Here is a 25,000-nt window from a genome sequence, read left to right on the forward strand (position 1 = left end):
TTAGACCCCTTTCTACGTAACCAATCTATTCACTATTTTATATAGCATTTACCTTCCGTTCTTCTATTCTAAAAATACTAACGTTCCCCCTTGCTTGTAATAATAATAATAATAATAATAATAATAATAATAATAATAATAATAATAATAATAATAATAAATCCATTTATTTAAACTTATGTGCCTTGATTAAAATAAAAAAAAACAGATTCAGCGGACGCAAATTAATCCAGATTGCATATAAATGCTTCTGTTGAAATCAATTTCGACGCTAGCCTCCTCTTTCAAACCATCAAGACAATTACATCATCATCATCATCATCATCATCATCATCATCATCATTATTTACTGAGTAATTTGGTTCCATTTATTATTTTATAAAAATTGGCTAATGATTTTGTTTCTAATTAACTTAAATATTATTTCAAATTGCTTCTGATGAAATTATAATTTTGCTTTTAAACTTGCTACGTCTTTTCATATTGCTTGAATGTCCATTCATTTTATTACATACGTGTGTGTGCGCGGACATACAAGCACACGCATACCTATCTATCTATCTATCTATCTATATATATATATATATATATATATATATATATATATATATATATAAAAGTGGAGCAAACCATAGAATATGAAAGAAAATATCACATGAAAAACATCTTGTATACTAATACTTCGCCTTTGTATTAACTAGAAGCGTCATCGGGATGAAACAGCTTTATATTTGATACTACTTTTATCTTTTATATTTTGTGGTTTGTTTCAAGTTTCTATTTTATAGTTTCTTTACATTTTGACGAATTTTATATTTATATTCAATCACACACACACATATATAATATATATATATATATAATATATATATATATATGTATATGTATTGTATTTATTAGGCTGTTTGCAATGCGTTAAAGTGCCAGAATAGTGTAAAAATAGATAGACAAAAATAAATCAGCAGATCGAAAGCATTTTTTTTAATTGTTTCATAAACGAAAAGAAACTTTGTTTCGTTTTTGTTTTGTTTTTTGTTTTTTGAAATGAAGCTGTTATCCCGAAATATCAAATATATAATTTCCATCATTCCAGATTCTATGTAACAATAAATGACGACTTTATTGAAACAAATTAATTTTATTTATATATTTATTCATGACAGTTTTATTGCTTATACACTATTTACTGATAATAATTCAATGAATACAGAATTCAACTAATTGATCAAATATAATTTACATTTAAAAGTTCATGGAAATATTTTTAAACTGCTCTATCATTATTTACATGGCAAGTGCTCGACTGGGCTCCAATCTATACTCCCTCACTCACCAATATTCACACGACACTCGTCTAGCATAAACCACTATCAAAATTTCCCTCACTCTCTATAAGTGCCTAAATCTAAACGTGGAGTCCATTAGCAAAGCTTCTTTCCTAGAACTGCCCGTCTGTGGAACTCTGTTCCGCTTGTCTGCTTTCCCGCTAACTACAATATTGTCGTCTTCAAGTCCAACGTAAACAAGTTCTCGTTGAATCGCTCTCTTAAATAATCTAATTATACCAAATTTTAACTACTGACGATTACTACACTATTGTCCTAATAACTACCTACACATATTCACCCTTGTCCTCGAGTGGCCTCCGGGCCTTCATATTAGGTAACCCCTTACTTTTACTTTTCGGTCATCTCCTCTTTCACTGTCCCATTCCTACCGTATTGCAAACAGCCTTATATATAAAATACCTGTATACTCATTTGCCAACAATGCTTGAAGCAAACTACCATGCCCTCATATATGTAAATATTGACCTAATTTTATTTAGAAACTATTTCAAATTCTGTTCCATCATTGCCAGTTTTTTTTTAATCATGTCTACCAAAAGATTTGAACCGTTTTCCATTATAGCTCTGCCAGCAGAATCAAATTGCAGGTGGCGGCTGCGTGTTGCACAGTCCCGGCGCGGACTCCATAATCAGCAACAGTAGACGATTGGAAACGTTCATGGGCGGAAAGAGTAGCTTCAACTTGCCCTCTCCGGCGACATCTCTGACGCACTACTCGACATCGGACACCGCCAGCAATGAGCTAGCCGCTATCCTCCCCAACGCCGCCGCCGCCGCCACCGCTGCCGCCGCCGCCGCCAACAACACCACCACCACCACCACTTCTTCCTCCTCCACCGCCATCACCACCGCCACTACAACCAATCATACTCCTAGCTCCATTCCTCCTACTGCAGTCACAGACACGTATGGCACCTGTGCTGGCTCCACAAATGGCACCAAAGACGGAAAAGTATGCACTGTTGTCATGAAGCTGTTGTACGCACGATGCTTGGTTGGTTGGTGGTTGTTGTGTTTCTTTTAATAACCAAATCGGCAGTTCCGATCGCGAGAAAATAACAATAATAATATTAATAATATCAATAATGTTAATAATATTAATAATGTTAATAATATCAATAATATTAATAATGTTAATAATAATATTTCATTCATAACTGCTTTCTTTAGATGCTTTTTTGTTTGTTTTTCTTTTCTTTTCTTTGTTTTCTTTTTCAAAGAATTCTTTGCCTTCTTTGGAAAACAAATCTATGCAAAAAAAAATTCTTTGGATGGATTTTCGATGCTATGGTCATTTTCATTTTTTTTATGGTCAAACTTTTTTTTGGGTGTTGTTTCTAAACTTGAATGTGTGCATTGTTTTAATTTTAATTTTAATTTTAATGTGATCCAAATTCTTGCTTGCCCTGCTTCTTTGTTCTGCAATTCTTTGCCCTGAATCGGTTCAATTTCTTTGCAAATTTTACAAGAAGAAAATAAAAACACCTGTTCTTTAATTAGTATATATCAGATGCTTCAGTTTATATTTGACTAAGGCCTTCCAGGTCTTTAACGGGATGCTTTTCCCTAGCTTACCCTCAGTTAAATTGAGCATACATCTATCTATCGAATTAAAGCTTTGTCCAACATACCTATAGCAACGTGAGAAGTTGCAACGCAGAAGTAATACCAATCAGTTTTTCGACCTGCTTTTTCCTCACTTACCCTCAATTGGGACGTGTGTGTATCAAACCAAACCTTTGTTCAACATGCCAATACCACCATGAGCAATTGTAACGCAAAGTTGACTCCAGTCTTTATAACTTCAGCCTCTATAGCACGAAATCAAAATTAACATCGTTATCAAGATGTACACCACAAATCCATCTTATCATAGACCAATAATAGCTCTGTATCGTCAGAAAAAATAGAATTAGTCGGAATCCAGAATCCATGCACATACTGCATTCTTCCTTGGCTGGCCGAGAACTGAACAGTTAAATTATAGTATTGTAGGGGAAAATTGTTACTTATCTGACTAAAGTGTGTGTAGTGTGTGTGTGTGTGTGTGTGTGTGTGTGTGTGTGTGTGTGTGTGTAGTGTGTGTGTTTGTGTGTGTAGCGTGTGTGTTTGTGTGTAGTGTGTGTGTAGTGTGTGTGTAGTGTGTGTGTTTGTGTGTAGTGTGTAGTGTGTGTGTAGTGTGTGTGTTTGTGTGTAGTGTGTAGTGTGTGTGTGTAGTGTGTGTGTGCATGTGTGTGCGTATGTATGTATGTGTATGTATGTGTGTGTTTGTGTGTGTAGTGTGTGTGTTTGTGTGTGTAGTGTGTGTGTTTGTGTGTAGTGTGTGTGTTTGTGTGTAGTGTGTAGTGTGTGTGTAGTGTGTGTGTGCATGTGTGTGCGTATGTATGTATGTGTATGTATGTGTGTGTATGTGTGTAGTGTGTAGTGTGTGTGTGCTTGTGTGTAGTGTGTGTGTAGTGGGTGCTTATGTGTAGCGTGTGTGTAGTGTGTGTGTGTATGTATGTGTGTATGTGTGTAGTGTGTGTGTGTAGTGTGTGTGTGTAGTGTGTAGTGTGTATGTATGTGTGTATGTGTGTAGTGTGTGTGTGTGGTGTGTAGTGTGTATGTATGTGTGTATGTGTGTAGTGTGTAGCGTGTGTATGCGTCTGTGTAGTATGTGTAGTGTGTGTAGTGTGTATAGTGTGTGCGTATGTGTAGTGTATGTGTAGTGTGTGTATGTATGTGTGTAGTGTGTGTGTATGTGTGTAGTGCGTGTTTATGTATGTGTGTGTGTAGTGTGTAGTGTGTGTATGCGTGTGTGTAGTGTGTGTAGTGTGTGCGTATGTGTAGTGTGTGTAGTGTGTGTGTATGTATGTATGTAGTGTGTGTGCATGTGTGCGTATGTGCAGTGTGTGTGTAGTGTGTGTGTATGTGTGCGTATGTGCAGTGTGTGTGTAGTGTGTCTGGTGCGTAGTGTGTGTGTGTGTGTGTGTGTGTGTGTGTGTGTGTGTGTGTGTGTGTGTGTGTGCCTTGTACGGTTCGGTCGCTTAACGAGAAAAAAATGGCGACTCACAGTTGATTTTGTACTCGACGATCACGCGTGAGTAACGCAGACTCTCGTCGTGTCTATGCAAATGAGACAATACCAGGTGCATAAAAAGAACCATGGACAGAACGGGGGGGGGGGGGAAGGGCTTGAGTTGGAAGAAGGCGTGTTACGGAGACGGACACGTGCAACAGATTGCTTAAGTTAATCAGAAAAACAGTGGGCGTAAAAAGATCACACAACTTCATCGAAACAAACTTTCAAACTAGAAGTATCAGAACAGATACTTCACTTCGCTCCAAGGTCTTTCTCTACATCAGATATGGATTGTGCGTTGACTATAGTAGTATGAAATTCTATGATTTATGTTGGTGTTCAATCAGCCATTGTTCGATGTCAACAGAGTCTTTCTTGGCCTTTTTTCTCGCTTACCTTTAATTGGAATATATTTAATCAACTAAACTAAAGCTTCGTTCGGTGCTATATATATAGATAGAGTCGACAGATCGATTTTTAATAAAAAAAAAAATGTCGTTTTAAGCAAAAACAATATTACGTATTTAATTGCCATGCCGGAAATAGTAATATACAAAAAAAATCACGAGAAATTATCGAGTAAAATGTTTTGTATAGTTAAAAGTAATTTGGTGCTAGTGCACTTATTGATCCGCGCTGTTTCGTAAATTATATGTTCAAATTTAATTAAAGATTTATGGTATCTGTTTTTATTAAATTGTAAGGGTAAATTATAGAATAGGTACAAAACACCTTCCCCTCCCCATGTGCTTTGTAGATAATAGCGTTATTATTTCAGCACGGATCAATAAGTGCACTAGTACCAGTAACTTTCACGGGAAATTGGGTAAAATTGCAGTTTTCTTAGATGTTATAAAGTAGATAATGAAGAGTTTACACACAGCGGACATAACTCGGAACGCAAATTTTAGATTGCACCGTAATGGCTATCGACATAGCTGATAGCGATAGACTGCTTTTTTTTTTTTTACTAAAACACAATAGCAGTTGTTTTACTCCATGCATTTTCGTAATTCTGTGATATATTAATATTTTCTACATAACAGTTTAGTACGTAATATTGCTTTTTACTTAAAACGAAATAGTTTGGGTTTTTTTCAAATCGATCTGTCGAGTCTATTTTAACAAGCACCCTTCGTCTAAAACGTCTATTACATCATAAGCAGTTGTAACGCAGAGCTGACACCGGTCAATTTCTCGGCCTGCTTTTATCTTGTATGTGCTCAATTGAGACGGGTGCACGTCTATTTATCCCAGAGGTTCTCAACCCGGGGTAAATTTACTCCTGGGGGTATAAAGTTATACAGTCGAATATGAACAAACATCTTGCTGTAGAACTTCTCAGTTAAAAGCCCTATAAATCTAGCCCAGAGGTTCTCAACCAGGGGTCAATTTACCACTAGGATGTAAATAATTGAAGTACCTGATAATTTAAAAAAAATAACTATACCTTTCTCTACCTGCTTTTTTTCTCGTTTGTCTTCAGTTGAGACGGGTGTACGTCTATTTATTCCAGAGGTTCTCAACACGGGGTAAATTTACTCCTGGGGGTAAAAAGTTATATAGTCGGTGGTAAATAATTGAAGGACTTGATAATTTCAAAATAATTGTTTCTTTTTAGATTGCGCCATGTCTTTTAAAAAAAAACATGATTCCAACAGAGAGATTGATAAGAACTTTTGCCACTGAAATGTCACAAATAAAAGATGGTGGCCGAGTAAAAGATGAACTAATTCAATCTTCTGCTACTCTTAGAGAAGAATTTGAAAAAATTAGTGTTCATTTTTGGATAAAGGTAACAGATCCATCCCGCTCCTTACTCGGCGTGTCTTCTAAGAGCGTGTTCCTTTTGTCTTTACGTACTTATGTGAATCAGGATTCTCAAGTTTCCCTCCCTCCCGTGCTTCCGTTCAGTCTTGAAAGACAAAGGATACCCCTTGTAGGGGCAGCTGCGCGTGTAATTGTGAGGCAAGGGTTGCGCAATCGCACCTCCCCTGAATCGGCACTGTTTGAGTTCAGTGGCAAGGAGAAGACCAGGACGACTGGAAACAATGCCGAGATCGGCGGAGAGCACATACAGCACCTGAAAGTCCCAAATGGTCACCCATTTAGTACTGACCAAGTTCAACGTTGCTTAACTTCGGTGATCCAGCGGGAACCGGTGTGTCAACGTAATTAATTCTCAAGTTTATTAGCAATAAAAACAAAAAGCCAGAAACCGCCCGAAAGCCGATGACAATATGAGTAGCATTGTTTGAAACAGCTCCTCATATAAGCAAACTAATTGACTCAATGAACCAGCAATGTTCCCATCGATAATGTTTCTGGTGTCACTCTTCATCATTCTTTGTAATACAAATTAACTTTATTATTTCCTATTTAGGAAAAAAAATTTAATTTCCTTTATTTTTCTGATACGAATGTATAAAACTATTTATACAAAACCTGGCTGGTCACTTTTAATGCATCCAAAACCAAGCTTCTATCTTTACATCATCAACGCTCTGATCCCCATCTGGCATCAATTGAAATAGATGGCTCTCGTCTTGGAGAGGCCCCATGTTTTGACAAGCTTCTGAGTTTGACCTTTACTCCTGATCTGAAATGGAACACGTACATCAAATCTGTTGCCAGGGACGCTGGGAAAATGGTGGGATCCCTGTACCGCTCCAGAAGATATCTCACTACTGATGCAATTCTCTATCTGTATAAAAGCCAAGTACGTCCAAGGATGGAGTACTGCTGCCACATCTGGGCAGGAGCTGCTAAAAACAGCCTATCCTGCCTTGACAAAGTACAAAATAGACTTCGTGGTTTAGTGAGGGATGCCCTTTTCTCTTCCTGCAACCTCTCTCCCACAGAAGAGACGTTGCGATCCTGTCTTCGTTATTTCCATGGCAGGTGCTCGTCTGAGCTGTAATCCCTCGTTCCCCCCCCCTCGCCAATCTTTCACGAGAAACACCCGTCAGGCTGAAATTACTGTCAATAATTTTCCCCACTCTTTATCTGTGCCTAAATCCAAACGTAGATTCCATGAGCAAAGCTTCTTTCTTAAAACTGCACGCCAGTGGAACTCTCTGCCGCTTGCCTGTTTCCCACCTGACTACAGCTTGGACGTCTTCAAGTCCAACATAAACAAACTCCTGACAAACCGCCCTCCTAAGTAATACACTCCATCAAAACACCCAATACTAATGATTACTACAATACTATCTCATTGATTTCTGTACATGCAATAACCCTTATCCCTGAGTGGCCTTCGGGACTTGATAAGTGGTGACCCCCATGTAAAAAAAAAAAAACTAAAATCCTGAACATCTAATCGAACGGATGGGCAATGATGGGGGAAAGGTTTCGAATGTCTGATATAAAGAATAGAAAGTAGACCTTGGGTTTCGGCAGCCATGTAATTCTCATTTCATTTATTTTTTATCCTTAGTCCTCACATACAACGTGCCTTCAATAAGTTTCCACACATTTTTCGTATGGATACTTTTATTGATAGTACACACATGAAACTCTAGTCCCCCTTCAAAGTAATCTCCTCTGGCTGCAATGCACTTGTTGTACCATTCCAACAACTTCTGGAAAACCCCACGGATTCCTATTATGTGAGCGTGTCGATGACCCTCGTTACAGCCTCTTTGATCTCATAACGACAGCCTCTAAAGTTTTCTCGTCCAGATTGCATGTTTGAAATTTACTAGCTGTGATAATCAGGCTTTAGTAAGGTGTATTCCAATTCATGCTATAGCTGATTATTTGAATCTGAAATCATAAAAATTAGTCATTCATTTCATATAGCAATAACATACTGGAATTTCAAGAGGTAATGACAATTTTAAATGCCTGTACAAAAAAAAATCTGGAAAATTATTTTTTTTAAATCTGGAATCTTATTGAAAAAAAAAATTCGTCAGTCTAACACCATGTGTACCTAAAACCAAGCAGAACTTTATAGAACTTCCCTTATTTGGAACACGTTACCACGGAACTGCTTCTATCTAAGACTTCAAGTCTAATGTCAACAAATACTCTTGTCTATTTTGTCTCGTACGGTTGGCGATGTATCTGACAAAGGGGGAACATTGCTGTTTTCTAGGTTGGAATCTATCCATATAACATTTATTGAACAGATATTACACTTTATTCCATTTTCTACATATTTGTGGATTGTACGTCGGTCATAGCAATAGTTATTTCATCGATGAAATTTTATTTTCGTTGATTTCAATGCACCATTGCTTGCGATCATTTTTGACTGAGTTATGTCAAGTTTTTTTTTGGGGGGGGTCTTTTTTTTTTTTTTACAAAGGCATCACCACATTATCAAGGCCCAGAGGCCACTCAAGGATAAGGGTTAAAGAGTGTACAGTAGAAATTGGTCAATATAGTAATCATTAGTAATGAAAATTTGGTAAGTTTAATAACTTATATGGAACGGCTCATCAAGAACTTATTTACTTTAGACTTGAACACAACCATATTGTAGTCAGCCGGAAAGCAGGAAAACGGAAGACAATTCCACAGGCGTGCAGTTCTAAGAAAGAAGCTTTGTTCATGGAATCTACGTTTAGGTTTAGGCACAGATAAAGAGTGGGGGAAATTATTGATAGTGTTTACAGCTAGACGAGTGTTTCTTGTGAAAGTTTGGCGAGGGGGGACCATAGATTGAAGCTCAGTTGAACACTTTCCATGAAAATAACGATACATCAGAGACAAACTCGCAACATCTCTTCTGTGAGATAGAGATTGCAAGGAGGAGAAAAGGACATCTCCTACGAGGCTACGAAGTCTATTTTGAACTCTATCGAGGCAGGACAAGTCCTTTCTAGCAGCTCCTGCCCAGATGTGGCAACAGTATTCCATCCTTGGACGTACCTGGCTCTTATATAGGTAGAGAATAGCATCAGCAGTGAGATATCTACTGGATCGATAGAAAGATCCCACCATTTTTCCAGTGGCCTTGGCAACAGATTTGATATACGTGTTCCATTTAAGATCAGGAGTAATGGTCAAGCCCAGAAGCTTGTCAAAACTTGAGGCCTCCTGAAAACGAGAGCCATTCATTTCAATTGATGACAAATGTGAATTAGAATGTTGATGATGTAAAGAGAGAAGCTTGGTTTTAGATGCATTAAAAGTAACCAGCCACTTCTTTCCCCATTGTACTACGTGCTCAAGATCAGAGGAGAGAGAATTGGAGAGAACTTGGTCGTTTACTGTCTTAGATGTGGTACCATAAATGGTAGTGTCGTCAGCATAAATGTCTACAAATGATGTAAGGATATGATTTGGAAGATCATTAATGTAGATCAGGAAAAGAGTTGGGCCCAGGATGGATCCCTGAGGGACACCGGCATTAATACTGTGAGCTTCTGATTTTTGCCCCTCAACTACTACTCTTATGAACCTATCAGAAAGAAATGATTTAATAATTGAGAAGACTTTTCCAGCTATACCATAGCTAGCGATCTTATGAAGTAAACCTTTATGCCATACCCTATCAAAGGCTTTAGATATGTCAAGAGCAATTGCCCTAGAAAGATTGCCACCGTCGAGAGATTTGCTAATCCTATGCGATATAACTGTAAGGACATCTGCTGTAGATCTAGCAGAACGGAAACCATATTGAGTGTCACTAAGAAGGTTATTTTTGTTGAGATGTTTGATTACTTCTGTATTTAACACAGATTCTAGCAACTTACTCATGACGCACAGGAGACTTATTGGCCTGTACTGAGAGGGGGATGAGCGATCACCTGAATTCTTAAATACAGGGCATACTGATGAGATTTTCCAGGGAGATGGGAAACTATTCTCCTTAAGACAACGTTTAAACAGTTTAGTAAGTATGGGCGCTAATTCAGGTAGAAGTTTTTTGAGTACTATAATTGGAATACCATCAGGTCCTTTTCTTTGCTAAACCTTAACTGAGATGGTTGTATATCTGTAACGTTGTACAGCCTTTCTAATGTTTCTAGAACGCGGACCCGACGTTGTGTACGAAAGTCTCGCAAAAAGAAAAGGGAGGGAAAACTTCAACTCGAATTTGTTTTCAGTTGATAAAATGAGGTACGGACAGTGGGAATCTCGTTTCAGTTAATAAGATAAGCTAGGGGCGGTGGAATCTCATCGTCTGAAATAAAATAAGGCATTTATTAACGGCTGTTTCACTATCAAACTACTGACACGTATTTACCAAGGTATGATAGCATTTCGGTGTCTATTAACAGTTTTGCAGACCGCATCTACAACTAGCTGATATATTTGTAGCTTGTCCCACGGCACACGACTGTCCGACAATTTTGTTAAAATTTGCGTCTTGTTTTAAAAGTTCTTGTCGTACTAACACGTGCTTAAAATTCATGTCATGCCGCCACGTGGTGGAAAATCTATCTGGCGCTGGCATGTGCTTCTAAGTCGCTATCACCAATACGTGGATGGAAATCGTTCTCGCACTTGCACGATTTATTGTCTTGACAGAGTACAAAACCGACTTTGTCATCTAGTGGGGAAAAAAACTCGTCAGTTTAACACCATGTGTACCTAAAACCAAGCAGAACTTCATAGAACTTCCTTTATCTGGAACACGTTACCACAGAACTGCTTCTATCTAAGACTTCAAGTCTAATGTCAACAAATACTTGCTTTTCTTTGCTAAACCTTCTAAAACTATCTCTTAAATAATCAAATTTTGTCTATTTCGTCTTTTCATGATACCGTTTCATAATCTAACTGAGAATCTCATGAACCTTCTTTTATCCTCGAGTGGTTTTTGGCCTTGATAAATGACTCATTATTGATATGTCCCGGAGAGGGATATATTCCTTTGAAATAGTTGGGTGGTTGTCGCTACTTTAATCGATTAAGTCGCTTTAAATGAAAGGTTTTTTGTAGTCATAGTTGGTAATTATGCTTAAAATTTAGGCTTTAGGCATATCTTTCAGAGTCTCTTCCAGTTTGCTATACCCGTTCGTACGATATGATTGGCCAACACCAGCCAATCATATTCTTGTGTGGAAGAACTCGGATTTATTCATATTTATTGCACCAATCAGCATTGAACAATCCTGAATAAAGATATTTGTGAACATACTAACATGATCAGGGCAAAGAATTTGGAAACATTTGCTTAGCCAAAAAAAAAAAAAAAGTTAGCCATTTTATTTATTTATTTATTTATTTATTTATAATAACGATTGATTATTGTGAGTTAAATGTTTGGATCGTACGTTTGGGTGATTCTTTTCGTGCTTTTGCTATTAAGAAATTCAGAGATGACCCTAACACATCTTTACGTCTAATTAATTTCGGAAGAAAATGCCTTTCTTTCCAGTTTCCACTGTGGCTTTATACTAACTCAGATATTTGGAGTCATACATTTCATTCTTCATCTGAACAGAAATTATGTCCAACACAAATCGATTTCATGATTGATTTCCTCTCTAGTCATCACATAAGACTATTAAAATATCTTCCATATACGCCTGTGGGACTCTGTTCCGCTTGCCTGTTTCCCTCCCGACTTCAACCTGGATGTCTTCAAGTCCAACACAAACAAATTCCTGATGAACCGCCCCCCTAAGTAATAACACCTTACCAATTCTCCAATACTATTGCTACACTATCCCTTTGATTACTGTACACACAATAACCCTTATCCCTGAGTGGCCATTGGGCCTTGATAAGTGGTGAACTCCATGTAAAACATATATATATATATATCCAGAAGAGTAGTTGTATATTTAAATTTTTAAAAAATTGGTAAATTTTTACCTGGTTTTAAACTTTAACATCTCCCTTTTAAAAAGACGACTCCTGGGGTTTTCAGGTATGCTGAAAAGGAATATCGCGTTTAAATTTTCCGCAAATAAGTAGTTTTCTGGATATTAATCAATGTCATTTCTTATTGCTGGTAGCCATCTTGGTACGCGCGAGCGCGTGCGTGGTTTTCTCGGGGAGAGTACGTTGACGCGCCCGCGCGTATCAAGATGGCCACCAGGAATAATATAAGAAATGATATTGCTTGATATCCAGAAAACTACTTCTTTCCGGAAATTTTCAATTGCAAGCATACCCGATAACATGTAAAAGTCGTCTTTTTTAAAAGGAAAATTTTTAATTTGGAAACCAGGTAAAAATTTACAGAAAATTTCGATGTTTTAAAATACCGCCGGAATGCACTGAGACTATAAATTCTAATCCAACATAACTTTCAAAATCTTTTCTTTCTTTTTTTTTTTTCTTTTTTTTTTTTTTACTCGGGCACACAACTCGTTCATGGATTACCTCCCTTGTTTTAATTTTAACATTTAAATTAAAAACAAATACTTTTATAGTGACGGGTAGTTGTGGCTTGGTAGAACAACACTAAACCTACCTTTACAAACTTGTTTACTCGAAGTTTTCGGGTGTGTTGAAAACGAATATCGCATTTAAAATTAGGGCCGGAAACTAGTTTTCACGATATTGAAAACTTACTTTTCCGCATGCTTCATACAGTAATGTTACGCGGCGGCCATATTTGTTCAAAACAGAAACGGTATAATACATGTTCAAGATAATGAAGAGTTAATCTTTTTTATACAATATATATATATATATATATATATATATATATATATATATATATATATATATATATATATATATATATGCGCGCACTTGTAACATTAAATATCGCATTTAAATATCACATTTAAATTTTCCGCAAACGCGCACATATTTTTGCCGTACAAAACTGTCCACCACTTATAACATAATTTCATTGTTTAATATCCTAAAAACTATTTATTTGCGGAAATTTAAATGCGATATTCGTTTTCAGCATACCCGAAAACCCTTTAAAAATCGTTATTTTAAGAAGAAAAAGTTAAGGTGGAAACTAAGTAAAAATTTTACAAATATGAACAAATATGGCCACTGCGTAACATTACTATATGAAACATGCGGAAAAAGTATGTTTTCAGTATCGTGGAAACTAGTTGCTGGCCCCTGTTTTAAATGCGATATTCGTTTTCAGCATACCCGAAAACTTTATTAAAATAACAATAAAATAAAAATGTGTAGGGTAGGAAACGTACCGAACATTATGATTTCCATATATATTTTTATATAGCGTACGAAAAATACGAAACCTAGCAGCGTTTTTTTTTTTTTTTTTTTTTTTTTTAGGGGAGTATTTGTTTGTTTCGATCTAGCGGGTTTTGATGATCCGTTGGCAACACTTGAAGGTACATGACTAGATACAACAACAAACAATTGAGCCAGGAAAAAACACCGAAATTTTTAAAATTAACTATCGATATCTTTAAAAACATTAAAAAAAAAATAATAATACATATGACGCTCCCCATTTGGGGGTACCAAAATTGGTTAAAGGGAAAATCATCGCGAGCTCGCATTTAGGTAAAAATGCACTTTCGTATATATAATTGAATTCATTAAAAAATATTGTAAAACAACATCTACATTTAAAAACACACAGATGTTACTGCATTAGGTTTAAGTATCATCCGGGTCCTACAAAAGGGACAAGGGGTTAATGTAATGATTATTTAGCCATCTTCTGGACCCTGGGTGCAAATGGGTTTACGAATTCGATTTTTACGTGTTTTAACAATAAAGAACGGTCCTTAAGGTAGAGTCAACAGATCGATTATTTTAAACATGTAGTTTTAATAGTACTTATTTAATTTCAATAGTACTTATTTAATTGTCATGTTATGTTCAAAAATTATGAAAATTCAATCGAGTAGAAAATTATTTATATTTAAAAGTAACGTTTACGGAAAATTGGAGAAAATTGCATTTTCCCTAGATGTGAACTCCTTGAAGAGTGAAAATACAAGGGACATAAATATTTTTTATATAAAATTACGAAAATTGAACTGAAATTACTGCTTCTGTTGTCTTTTGTTTAGAAAATGTAATATTTATGAAAATAATTTTTATTTAATTCAAATAACTTTCTGTTCTTTGCTATTTGAATATCTTGGGCTAAACTGACTTATCTCCCTTTTCGACACTTTAATGGCTTACGTATTGTTTTAAACCATAGCGATATGCTGTTTTTTACGAAAACACAATAGCAGCTGTTCTACTTGATGAATTTTCGTAATTTTTGGATATATTACTATTTTCAACCTGACAAATAAGTACTGTTGTTTTTGCATAAAACTACATATTTAAAAAAAAAAAAGATCGAACTGTCAATTCTATTTTAACAAGCGACACAAAAAAAAATGCCACCGACAAAATTTGCAGTCTGTTTCAATTGCTGAAATCTTTTTATGTTTGATCTTTTACGGCTTTGCATTGTTTGTTAGATTGAATTAAAATATAGACATTTTTTTCTTCGCGATGTTTTGGCTTTCGTTGTTAGTTTTGTTTTTTGTTTCATTTTGCCAGTTCAAAGTTATAGTTTTATTTGTTGCTAAAATTATTTCTTAATTTTTGTTTTTATAATCAAATCGACTTGAGGCACCCTCAAATGAGCAATGACCAATAAAATACATTGTGCCTTGACATCGTTGATTTAAACAAAACAATAAGCAGAATGTTTCCTTCTTAACGTTACTAATTCGGGAGTACCTCAAACCTATTTGATCCTTTCTTTCTAACTCCTTGTTCATTATTTTTTCAATGTCTTCCACTTCAAAAATAAATGTTTATCTTTGGTCAAATATAGGTTTTGTTTCTGTTTTTTTTCTTTTTATTTTTCCTTAAATTTTGGGCGTTTTTTTAAATTATTTTTTTTATTCAGTTTATCTTTAAATTTATGATTTTGAATTTTTATCTTTTTCGTTTGTTCGTTTTTGTTTCTTAAGCTAAATTCTAATAAAATGGTGGAAAATGCAAAGTAAAAATGTTCCATGAAAATTTACATTCAAATTTACCGCAAAATTTGCTCCCCTGACGTTCACAAAATTCTGCATTTTATCAATTTGGCTTTCAAAATTATATTTAGCAGTAGACGTTTTTAATTGATGTTTTCTTTTAATTAAACAAGTATCACATTAAATTATACACATACCTACTTACATACATACACAAATACACACACACACACATACACGCACACACATACATATATATATATATATATATATATATATGTATGTATGTGTGTGTGTGTGTGTGTGTGTGTGTGTGTGTGTGTGTGTGTGTGTGTGTGTGTGTGTGTGTGTGTACATACAGTACTGTTTCGTTGTACTACAACTCATCAGTGCGGTTAGATTAGCACCTCTCCCAAGCCGCGAATTGAACCTAGAAACATCGCGTTGAAAACCGGCAATTCTATCCATCGACCCATGAGAGTGGCGCCCGTAAATTACCTCAACAAAAATTCGTCCACCACTTTTACAGTGCTCAAACCACTGGTTTGCAAAGAAACAGCGAGCCTCGCATTTTTTCAGCCATTTGATTAGCGGGTGAGATTAGGAGGGCTTAAAATATATTTGTAGTCATCCACATGGAAATTCTGAGTTAAATTATGTAGAATTACAATCAAATTTATTGTTTGACAAAGGAGTACAAATAATTATTAAAGTCTTTTCCTTAACCTATGTATTTTCAATGGATGGTTCATCTCATCAGGGCAAATGTTGTTAAATAGATGCGGGTAGTTATAAATTTTGCTTATCTGCACATATACTGAACATTAAAATTGAAATAATAGCATAAATACGACACTCAAAGTTGCAATAATGAATATACAGGAACTGTTGTAAATCCAATGAATACTAGTATATTCAAGAATGAACTGCGTTTTTATAGCATATTCCAGGCTAAAAAATAAAACCCAAGTCATATATATTTTCTTATCCAATGTGGTAGAATCCTCTGCATTGAATATATATATATATATATATATATATATATATATATATATATATATATATATATATATATATATATATACACTCACACGTTTCAGTGTAATCTCAATTGGATAGACCACCTCACCAGACAAAAACAGACTATATACCAGCTCTGTCCTGCATTGAGCATTCTTTAATAATCACGCGGCTTTCAATGGATTTACATCTAGGAAACAGTCTATACAACCATTACACACACACACACACACACACACACAGACATATATATATATATATTATTTATAATATTCCGAATTTTATTATGTTTATATAATTGAGAATTCGGTAAATCTTTAAACGCATATTTTCCTTAAAGGGGAAATGGATTTCATATTGTGTTCTTTTAAAAAGTGTTCTTTCTGAACGTCTGAAGACAGGCCGTTCTTGTGAATATTTTCAAACGATATAAATTTTGAAATTGTCCGAATGGTCGCGAAACAATGGTAACAAACTATGAAAATACACTAGTTTTGGCTATCAATATAACCTTTGTTGTCTTGATTTTGTAAAAATAATATATATATATATATATATATATATATATATATATATATATATTCAATGAAAAATTTTAGTTATTTATAAACAAGGAATGAAATGAAAAATGATTAAATGCTAAGGTTACTTACTAAATACACACATATGTGGTTGCGTATGTGTCTCTGTGTCGTTGTATGTTCGAATTATTCGGGGAAACTATGCTAAATTTTAAACGGGACTGCAGTTTAAACCTTTATACAAGCCATTGTGTAAAAAATAATTTTATAAAATAAATAGAAGGTTCTTTGCAGTTTAGACTGCAACGTGCGATGGTGGACGAAGTCACTGCGATGAGGCATGTGAAGCTTCCTCCCGGTGCACCCACTCGGGTCCCCGAACTATAGAAATAAATCGATTTGAACAAGGTCGATTTCACTGATTTCAATAACAATAAAAGTGTGAAACATTCGTTGGTCAATTTTTTTCAAAATATTTATAAAATAATAAATTTATATTACTTACTATATATATATATATATATATATATATATATATATATATATATATATATATATATATATATAGTCTTTGAAGTTTTTAACCTTTAAAACTATACAAAAAATTACTTTTTATCATTCGTTAAAAAAAAAAACATCTAGTCAGTAAGTCATTTAATCACCTGCAATCACTGCATCAACTCTCTCGAATTTACTATAATACCAATTTTTTTTATTTTTCAAGGGATCATCAGTTGTTTACCATTTACATATATATATATATGTGTGTCTGTGTGTGTATACACGTATATATTATGCATGCATATTTGTATATATACGCATGTGTAAATATATATATATATGCACAAATGTACATACGTACATACACATATATATATATATATTTCATAATTGATATATACATATATGTGCATATATATCCATATATATATATATATATATATAAGTATATTTAGAGAGAGAGAAATAATATATATATATATATATATATATATATATATATATATATATATATATTCAATAATTGCTATACTCTTTGAACTGTTCTGGAATTAATTGCTCAACCGGAGTCTCACTAATTCAGCATTTGGAAAATGAAACCCGACCGATATTATGACAAGTATACAAGTAGATCAATTTCACAATTATTGCATGAAAATAGGCCAATTAGAGATGGGATATTTCCAACGTTTGCTAATCGGGGAAGATAAAGCAACCATCGTTTGGAACAGTTTGTGATTTTCGTCTAGTTGAGTATTGCACTCTCCTCACATAGGTTTTGAAAAAAACTGAACTTCAAATATTTGAAAATTAAGCATTTATTATATTTATATTACCGAAAACAATTAGACTTTTGTCTTATATATATGTATAGAGTTTTTAAACTGTGCATTACAGTGGATATGTAATGTACCCGTGTTTCATCTATGCCGGATTTGGAGCAGAAACCGACTGGTAGATACAGATCGACTCTTTAACACTGTTCAACAGTTTAAAACTCTGCTCAAGCAGCTTTTTCAACTAATTTATGGCATATATATATATATATATATATATATATATATATATATAGAGAGAGAGAGAGAGAGAGAGAGAGAGAAAACAAACCGAGTTATGTGTTCATCAACGTTTCGTCTTTATTTCGAGACTTCCTCTGGATGAAATAAAGACGAAACGTTGATGAACACGCAAATATCGCGTTGACAGTCGGCAGCTCTAACAATTTGACTAAGAATACATATATATCTATCCGTAAATCTATCTCTACTTTGTCGTAATACTATTTCCATTATTTTCATCATAATTATATATATATATATATATATATATATATATATATATATATATATATACACACAGAGAGGGGGAGAGGGCGTGAGAGAGAGAGTGAGTGAGAGAGAGAGAAAGACTGAGAGAGAATGAGGAAAATAGATAGATAGATAGATAGATAGATATGGATGTATAAGAAGGCTATTACTACGCAGTGAAACGGTTGTTGTATTAGCGTGACGTATGAATAAAAATCGACAAACGAAAGTTCTTATTTGTTTTGTTACTTTATTAAACTTTGTATATCCATTTATTTTTCAAGATAATCACAATACAATAAATATGAACTTTGATTTAACCTGGATGGTAGGGGTCTTAATATTTCGAGATAACATCTCTTTTTCAAAATAAAACCAAAGAATGTCCCTAAAAAGGAAAAACATTGAAATATCTAAGTCGGAAATGGATGACATCATTCCACCTTACGATATTTCAATGTTTTTCATTCTTTTAGAAGTCGCTTTTATTTTATCTTAAATGGCGTAATTCAACGATAAAATAAATGGTAAAAGGTACTGTTTCGTTGTATCACAACTCACCAGCCGTAGGTCGAACCTACAAATATCGCGTTGGCAGTCGGCAGCTCTAACCATTTGACTAAACTTTCCGCTTATCTCGGCATTGTTTCCAGTCGTCCTGAACCTCCACTTGCCACTGGTATTCAACAATGTCGAATCAGGAGAGGTGTGGTTGGAGATTGCGCAATTCTTGCCACAAGAGTGGATATTCATAGTCTGTCAAGACTGAAGGAGCCTTTTTTTCTTTTAATGTCTCACTAAAACTTAAAAATACTGAACAAATCCTTATAAATTTCTTAAATCTGCGTAAACTCGGAAAAATTACAAATTTAGAAAAAATATTCACACTTAGGGGACGAACAATCATTTTTATCGTTAAATATTATCAAGACGTAAACATGATTTTTAATGTAAAAATGTAAAGGGGAAGCAACTCTGTTTTTAGAGTTATTCCCCCTTACGCCGACTCTAGTTATGTATGTGTGTCCAAAGAGAGGAACAGACTAGCCGAAAAAAGAAAGACAATTACCTAAACTTAATTCACAAATGTATGATAATCTCTAGAATTAATCTTGTAATCAAAATAAAATTAACAATGCCAAAGTCTTTTCCGCATTTGATTCCACTTCTCATTCACTCCCCTTGAAAATTTTTAAATATTCTCACAATAAATTATTCCAGTTATTCCGAAAACGGAAGTTACAAAGTTAATATCCAGTCACAGTGAATTATCTCCTTTTTTTAAATTACCCTCTCGTATCTACACTCACCGTGGTTTTAGTTAATCACTCTATGAGTATAGATACGAGAAGTTCTGTTTAATTATTTTGATAATCGCCACGAGGTTACTTTTGCAAATGTTTATTGCCTATAAATTTTTAAAACATTTGTATGAATTTTGATAATTCTCTGATTGATCTGGACCATAGAATCTAATTGAATGTATTTGATGAAATATGTTTTTGTTATGCTTTTCTTAAAAAGTGTTGAAAAATGCGTGCATGTTGTTTTAACTAATGCCATTTTCTGCTTTGTCGTCTGCCTTTTTTTTTTTTTTTAATGTTGCCGGACTCGAAGGTACAAAGACGTGTTCTCTTCAACCGAAGAAAAAAAAATGCATCAATTCTTTTCATAATAATAAACGAAACAAAAAATACGCAGGGTCGAACGAAGGTAACGAGAACCCTGCGGGCATGTGGATACTTTCATCAGTGCTACAGAGGCCTCCCTCCCCCAACCCACTCCCGATTTAGTTTTATCATCTCACGCACGCTCTTATTCTAAATTAGTGTTGGGAAAAGCTATGCAGGTTTCATTACAAATCACGTGTGTTAATTTTTATCAAAACTTTTAAGTCCCCACTATTTTGAAAATAAATATTCTGATATAAAATTAAAGTCGATATCTTGGCATTTTTATAACATATATATTGGTGTCTCCACTCCTGTAAAACAATGCCATGTTAATAGGGTACCTGCGGAAATTTTGTTGGGCAGGTGCTCTTGTATTTAAAAAAAAATAAATATATATATATATATATATATATATATATCATTCAATGAAAGATTTGAAATAAACACTACATGGAAACAGCTGTAAAGTGACTATAATACTATTATGCATTCTCTGTAGCCGATTGTTCCAAAATGCGTTTTCAATTCTATATAATTGTTGATTTTACTTTTGTAACTGGTCCAAGATATATACACTCTGACAGCGAGTAAAACACAACACAATTGATCTATAAAATATATAAATTGTTTTCATTTCATACCGACAATCAGCTTTGGATTTAAAGTTATTACTGGTGTTTAGACATCTCTGAAAACACGTAAGTTAGTGTGGATGTTGACGGTGAAGAAATGTGTCAGCTTGCCCCTCTCTCTCTCTCTCTCTCTCTCTCTCTCTCTCTCTCTCTTTATCTATCTATCTATCTATCTATATCTCTCTCTGGCAGACTGTCCCACTTTCTGATTCTGACGATTTCTACAAACATTCTTCTCCCCTGAAATGTTTAATATTTCTCATTGTCTATTGTCTCAAATGTTTTGACCGATATCCTCTCATATATATGTAGGTTAAATTATGCATTCAGATAGACAATGGTGGAAAGTCATGCATTCCTCGCATGGAATCAATCTGCGTGTGTGCAACCCATCGAATGCTTTTCTTCCTGGGGTCACCTGCCAATCCAATAATACCTTAATGTATGCTCTTTATCTAAAAATCTGAAACCCTGAATAGTGTATAAAGGATGCTACCATGGAACGGTTAATAATATTCACACTGCGTTATTCATTCCAGCCATATTCGGTATGAATAAAACTTTAGTCTATGCCTGACTTGTCCACCAAGTTCCAGCCATAAATCTCCAACAGTTTTTGTTTTATCGCCGTTTAATGATATGCAATACACTTTGATGATCGTCTCGTCAATATAAAATGCAATCCTGAATGGGCTTCACACTACCGAATCTTAAGTCCATAGATTTTTAGCGTGGGAAGAACTTTGTGCTCATATCATCAATAGATTTGATCCTGAAGGGCTTGAATTGAAGAGAGGTCGTCATAGACAAATTAGTTGCATCTATGTGCAGAGAATTGCACATTTGATCCATATAATTAAATAGTGATCAAATAAAAAGGCTATGCCTGACAAATCCACCAAGTCTCAGCCATAAATTTCCAACAGTCTTTGTTTTATCGCCGTTCACTGATTCGTGGGAGGGGGGTACTTTGGTGACCGTCTCATAACTATAAGGGATGATTCTGAATGGCTTTCACACTCACTGAATCTTAACCCTCCAGAATTTTATTCGTGGTTTTATTTCACGAATAATGTTTTAAAAAAAACCATCACCAGACCATTCCTGAACTGAAGAGGGTCATCACAATCAAAGAAGGGGCCATCTTAAGCTAGGAATATGTCAGAGTTATCGTCGTAGTCATTATGTCTATTATTGGATGCCGATAAACTAAAGAATGTTGAACATTTATAATTATAACTTGATGGGCAAGTCACACATAGAATTAAGTTTATTTGTCTCAAAACTGGTTGAATTATAGTGATCACTGAACTGTAAAAAATGTTGGGCATTCATAGTTAAAACTATAGCATATAGTATTAATGATTGCATTGGCGCGCCTTCTTATTTTATATTTTATAAAAGATTCAAGATTTCAGATTATCAAATAAAGAGCAAACGTTAAGGCATTATTAGCCAAAAATGGGCTCCACGGGGCCCTGGGGCTCCGTGAGTGGGTCTGAGGAGCTCCGGAAGCCCTTTCTTAAAAGAGGGGCAAATGTTTTATATGGACAAATTAAATGGCTTCAGACACTTAATTTTTTATCTTTTTTTACTGGAAAAAGATATGATACATAACTACAGGTGTAAAGAGTGTCAGGATGGTTCATGAGAATGAAAATAAAAAATAAATTAACAAGTAAAAAATGCAACAATTTTTGATTAATCAAAAACAAAAAAAAATGGTTGTAAATATTATAATTAGTTAGTGTAAAAAAATATTATAATTAGTTAGTGTTAAAATTAGAAAGTTTTTCATATTTATTTTAGAAATTATCTTGTTAATGCTCCGTAAAAAATCTTTGCCCTGCTCATGGGCTCCATGGTGTCCTGAAGTTCGGGAACCCCTGCGTAGTTACTGAGTAGTTTACAGCTGTTTCAGAGCAGTGTTTATTTTAAGTCCTTCGGTGAATCATGAAATTTTGGAAACACAAGAGCATCTTCAGAACAAAATTGCCCCAGGTACCCGATTAACGAATATCTGGTTGGCATTTTTGCAGGTGTGGTGGGATTAACCTATTCTTTATAAGAACAAAGCCAGGATTTAAAAGTTTAATTTATATCGTATTTATTTCCAAAATATTGTTGTAAAATTTTATTAACGATTCCATGGATGAATTTGATTAACATTGGATAATCGATTATTGACAATTCATCATGATCTTCATTATCATCGTATGAACCCGAAGATTCTATTGTTGGCATTGGTTTCCCCGATATTTTTCTAATCAGAATTATTTATAGAGAGATATGGAGTACTTTTTGATAATTAAAACAAAGTAATCTATTTGGACAGGCAAAATGCATAGCGGGGATCCCATATAATAAGTTGGACTTAGGTAATATGTCTTCCTTAGCACTGGCGCTGAAATAATTTTAGAAAAAAATATGAATTTTCTGTAAAAAAATTTTATGCATATAAAGTGCCTTGTTTTTTTTAATATTTGTTACTATAATTTCAATGATTTAATGTAATTTGTATTCATACTGAAATCTTTTTAGCAAAAAAAAAATAGGAGGGGAACACGACTTTATACCAGAAAAGAAGGCGTTTTTTATATTGAACAGTAATTATATTTTTCTTTCGAAATATTAACTGACTATGAACTGTATTGTTGCTGAGATGTCTTTGGGGTTTTTTTTGTTTTTGTTTTTTTTGTTTTTTTTTTCTTCTTTGTTTTTTGTTTTTTTCGGGATTGGACAAAATCTCACCGGACAAAGGTTCATCGGACAAATGTTGAAAACAAAACGGGCAAAAACTCATCACACTATTTTATAATACACACACACACACACACACACACACACACACACACACATATATATATATATATATATATATATATATATATATATATATATATATATATATTTATATGAGAAAATAGGAGAGGAAAATTCACAAAGACTATATATTGGAAAATATAGAATGAGTCATTTATGTGATAAGAGTATACATGCATTTAGTAGTAGGATAAGGGGAACTCTTTATACCATATATATATATATATATATATATATATATATATATATATATATATATATATGCTCCCGACTCGTCACAAAATTTTAGAAAGTAAAATATGAACATTTTACTAGAAACATTTCACGTGGCAAGGGGAAGCAAGAAAGCTAATAGCAAGTCAGACAACCCTCGCTACGTGAAATGCATTCAGATATAAATCCTCCACTCTATAATGAAACGTCAACGGTGGTTATTTTGTCTATAGGTCATCAGAAATAATAATAATAAGAATTATAATAATAATAATAATAATAATAATAATAATAATAATAATAATAATAATAATAATAATAATAATAATAATAATATGAAAAATTGAATTACTATTGTAATTCTATGTTTTTATATGCATGTTTTAGTATTAAAGCTAGATGAATAGCGAGGGTAAAAACTGGTGTAGCAGTTTTCTATAATATTTATAATTAAAAGAAAACAAATACTTGAAAAATCAATGTATTCAATACAAGGCCTGTTACATATCTCCCTTAAATTTCTACTTTGGGTCGATTTACAATGAGTTTACATGGTTAATACAATAAAATAAAAACAAATACTTGACAAAATGTGTTCAATAGATGGCGATATCGTAAACAAGTCTTGTCAATTATCTCCCTTACATTTTTAACCTAATCTCTATCGGTTTACAATAAATTTACACCAGTAATCTAATATATAAAGGGTTATATGTCTCTCTTTCTGTCTGTCTGTCTGTCTGTCTGTCCCCATATTTTCAAACTCTATCTCCCCCAAAACTAAAAGTCGCATTTTTTACGGACCGTCCTTTTCTGGGCCTTTAGCCGATTAAAATTGTTTTTAACGGGTCAAAAATGGGTCAAATTTTTAAATTCATCTTAGTTTATTTTTAATTTTTAATCAGTTCATATGCGTGTCACGTTGGTACATTGATAACGTCATCAGCTTTGAATGCTACGGTTTCGATTCTAGCTGATGGCGTCCAAATACGTTTTTTTTTTTTTACTTTACTTTTAGAAATCACGACTCTATAATAATATATACGACAAATTAAATTA

The 25,000-nt window shown here is 34.1% G+C and overlaps 1 protein-coding gene across 11 annotated transcripts in view; it reads left to right on the plus strand.

Annotated features, from left to right (window-relative positions):
* Window positions 1–25,000, plus strand: part of LOC145259106 (protocadherin beta-11-like) — a 1,732,684-nt gene that overhangs the window by 1,575,356 nt on the left and 132,328 nt on the right. For 6 of the 11 annotated variants that reach the window (XR_013864121.1, XM_080116762.1, XM_080116763.1 and 3 more), the window contains one exon: window positions 1,912–2,301. The exons of the other annotated variants lie outside the window; for them this stretch is intronic. Coding sequence is in view for 5 of the 6 variants with exons in the window: in XM_080116762.1 (XP_079972888.1) it covers window positions 1,912–2,301 (390 nt within the window). In the remaining variant the exon portion in view is untranslated. The remainder of the gene's footprint in view (window positions 1–1,911; window positions 2,302–25,000) is intronic. 11 annotated transcript variants of the gene reach the window in all.

Source organism: Euprymna scolopes, chromosome 34 (genome assembly GCF_053919585.1).
Source record: "Euprymna scolopes isolate OS-2025 chromosome 34, ASM5391958v1, whole genome shotgun sequence".
Classification (NCBI taxonomy): domain Eukaryota; kingdom Metazoa; phylum Mollusca; class Cephalopoda; order Sepiida; family Sepiolidae; genus Euprymna; species Euprymna scolopes.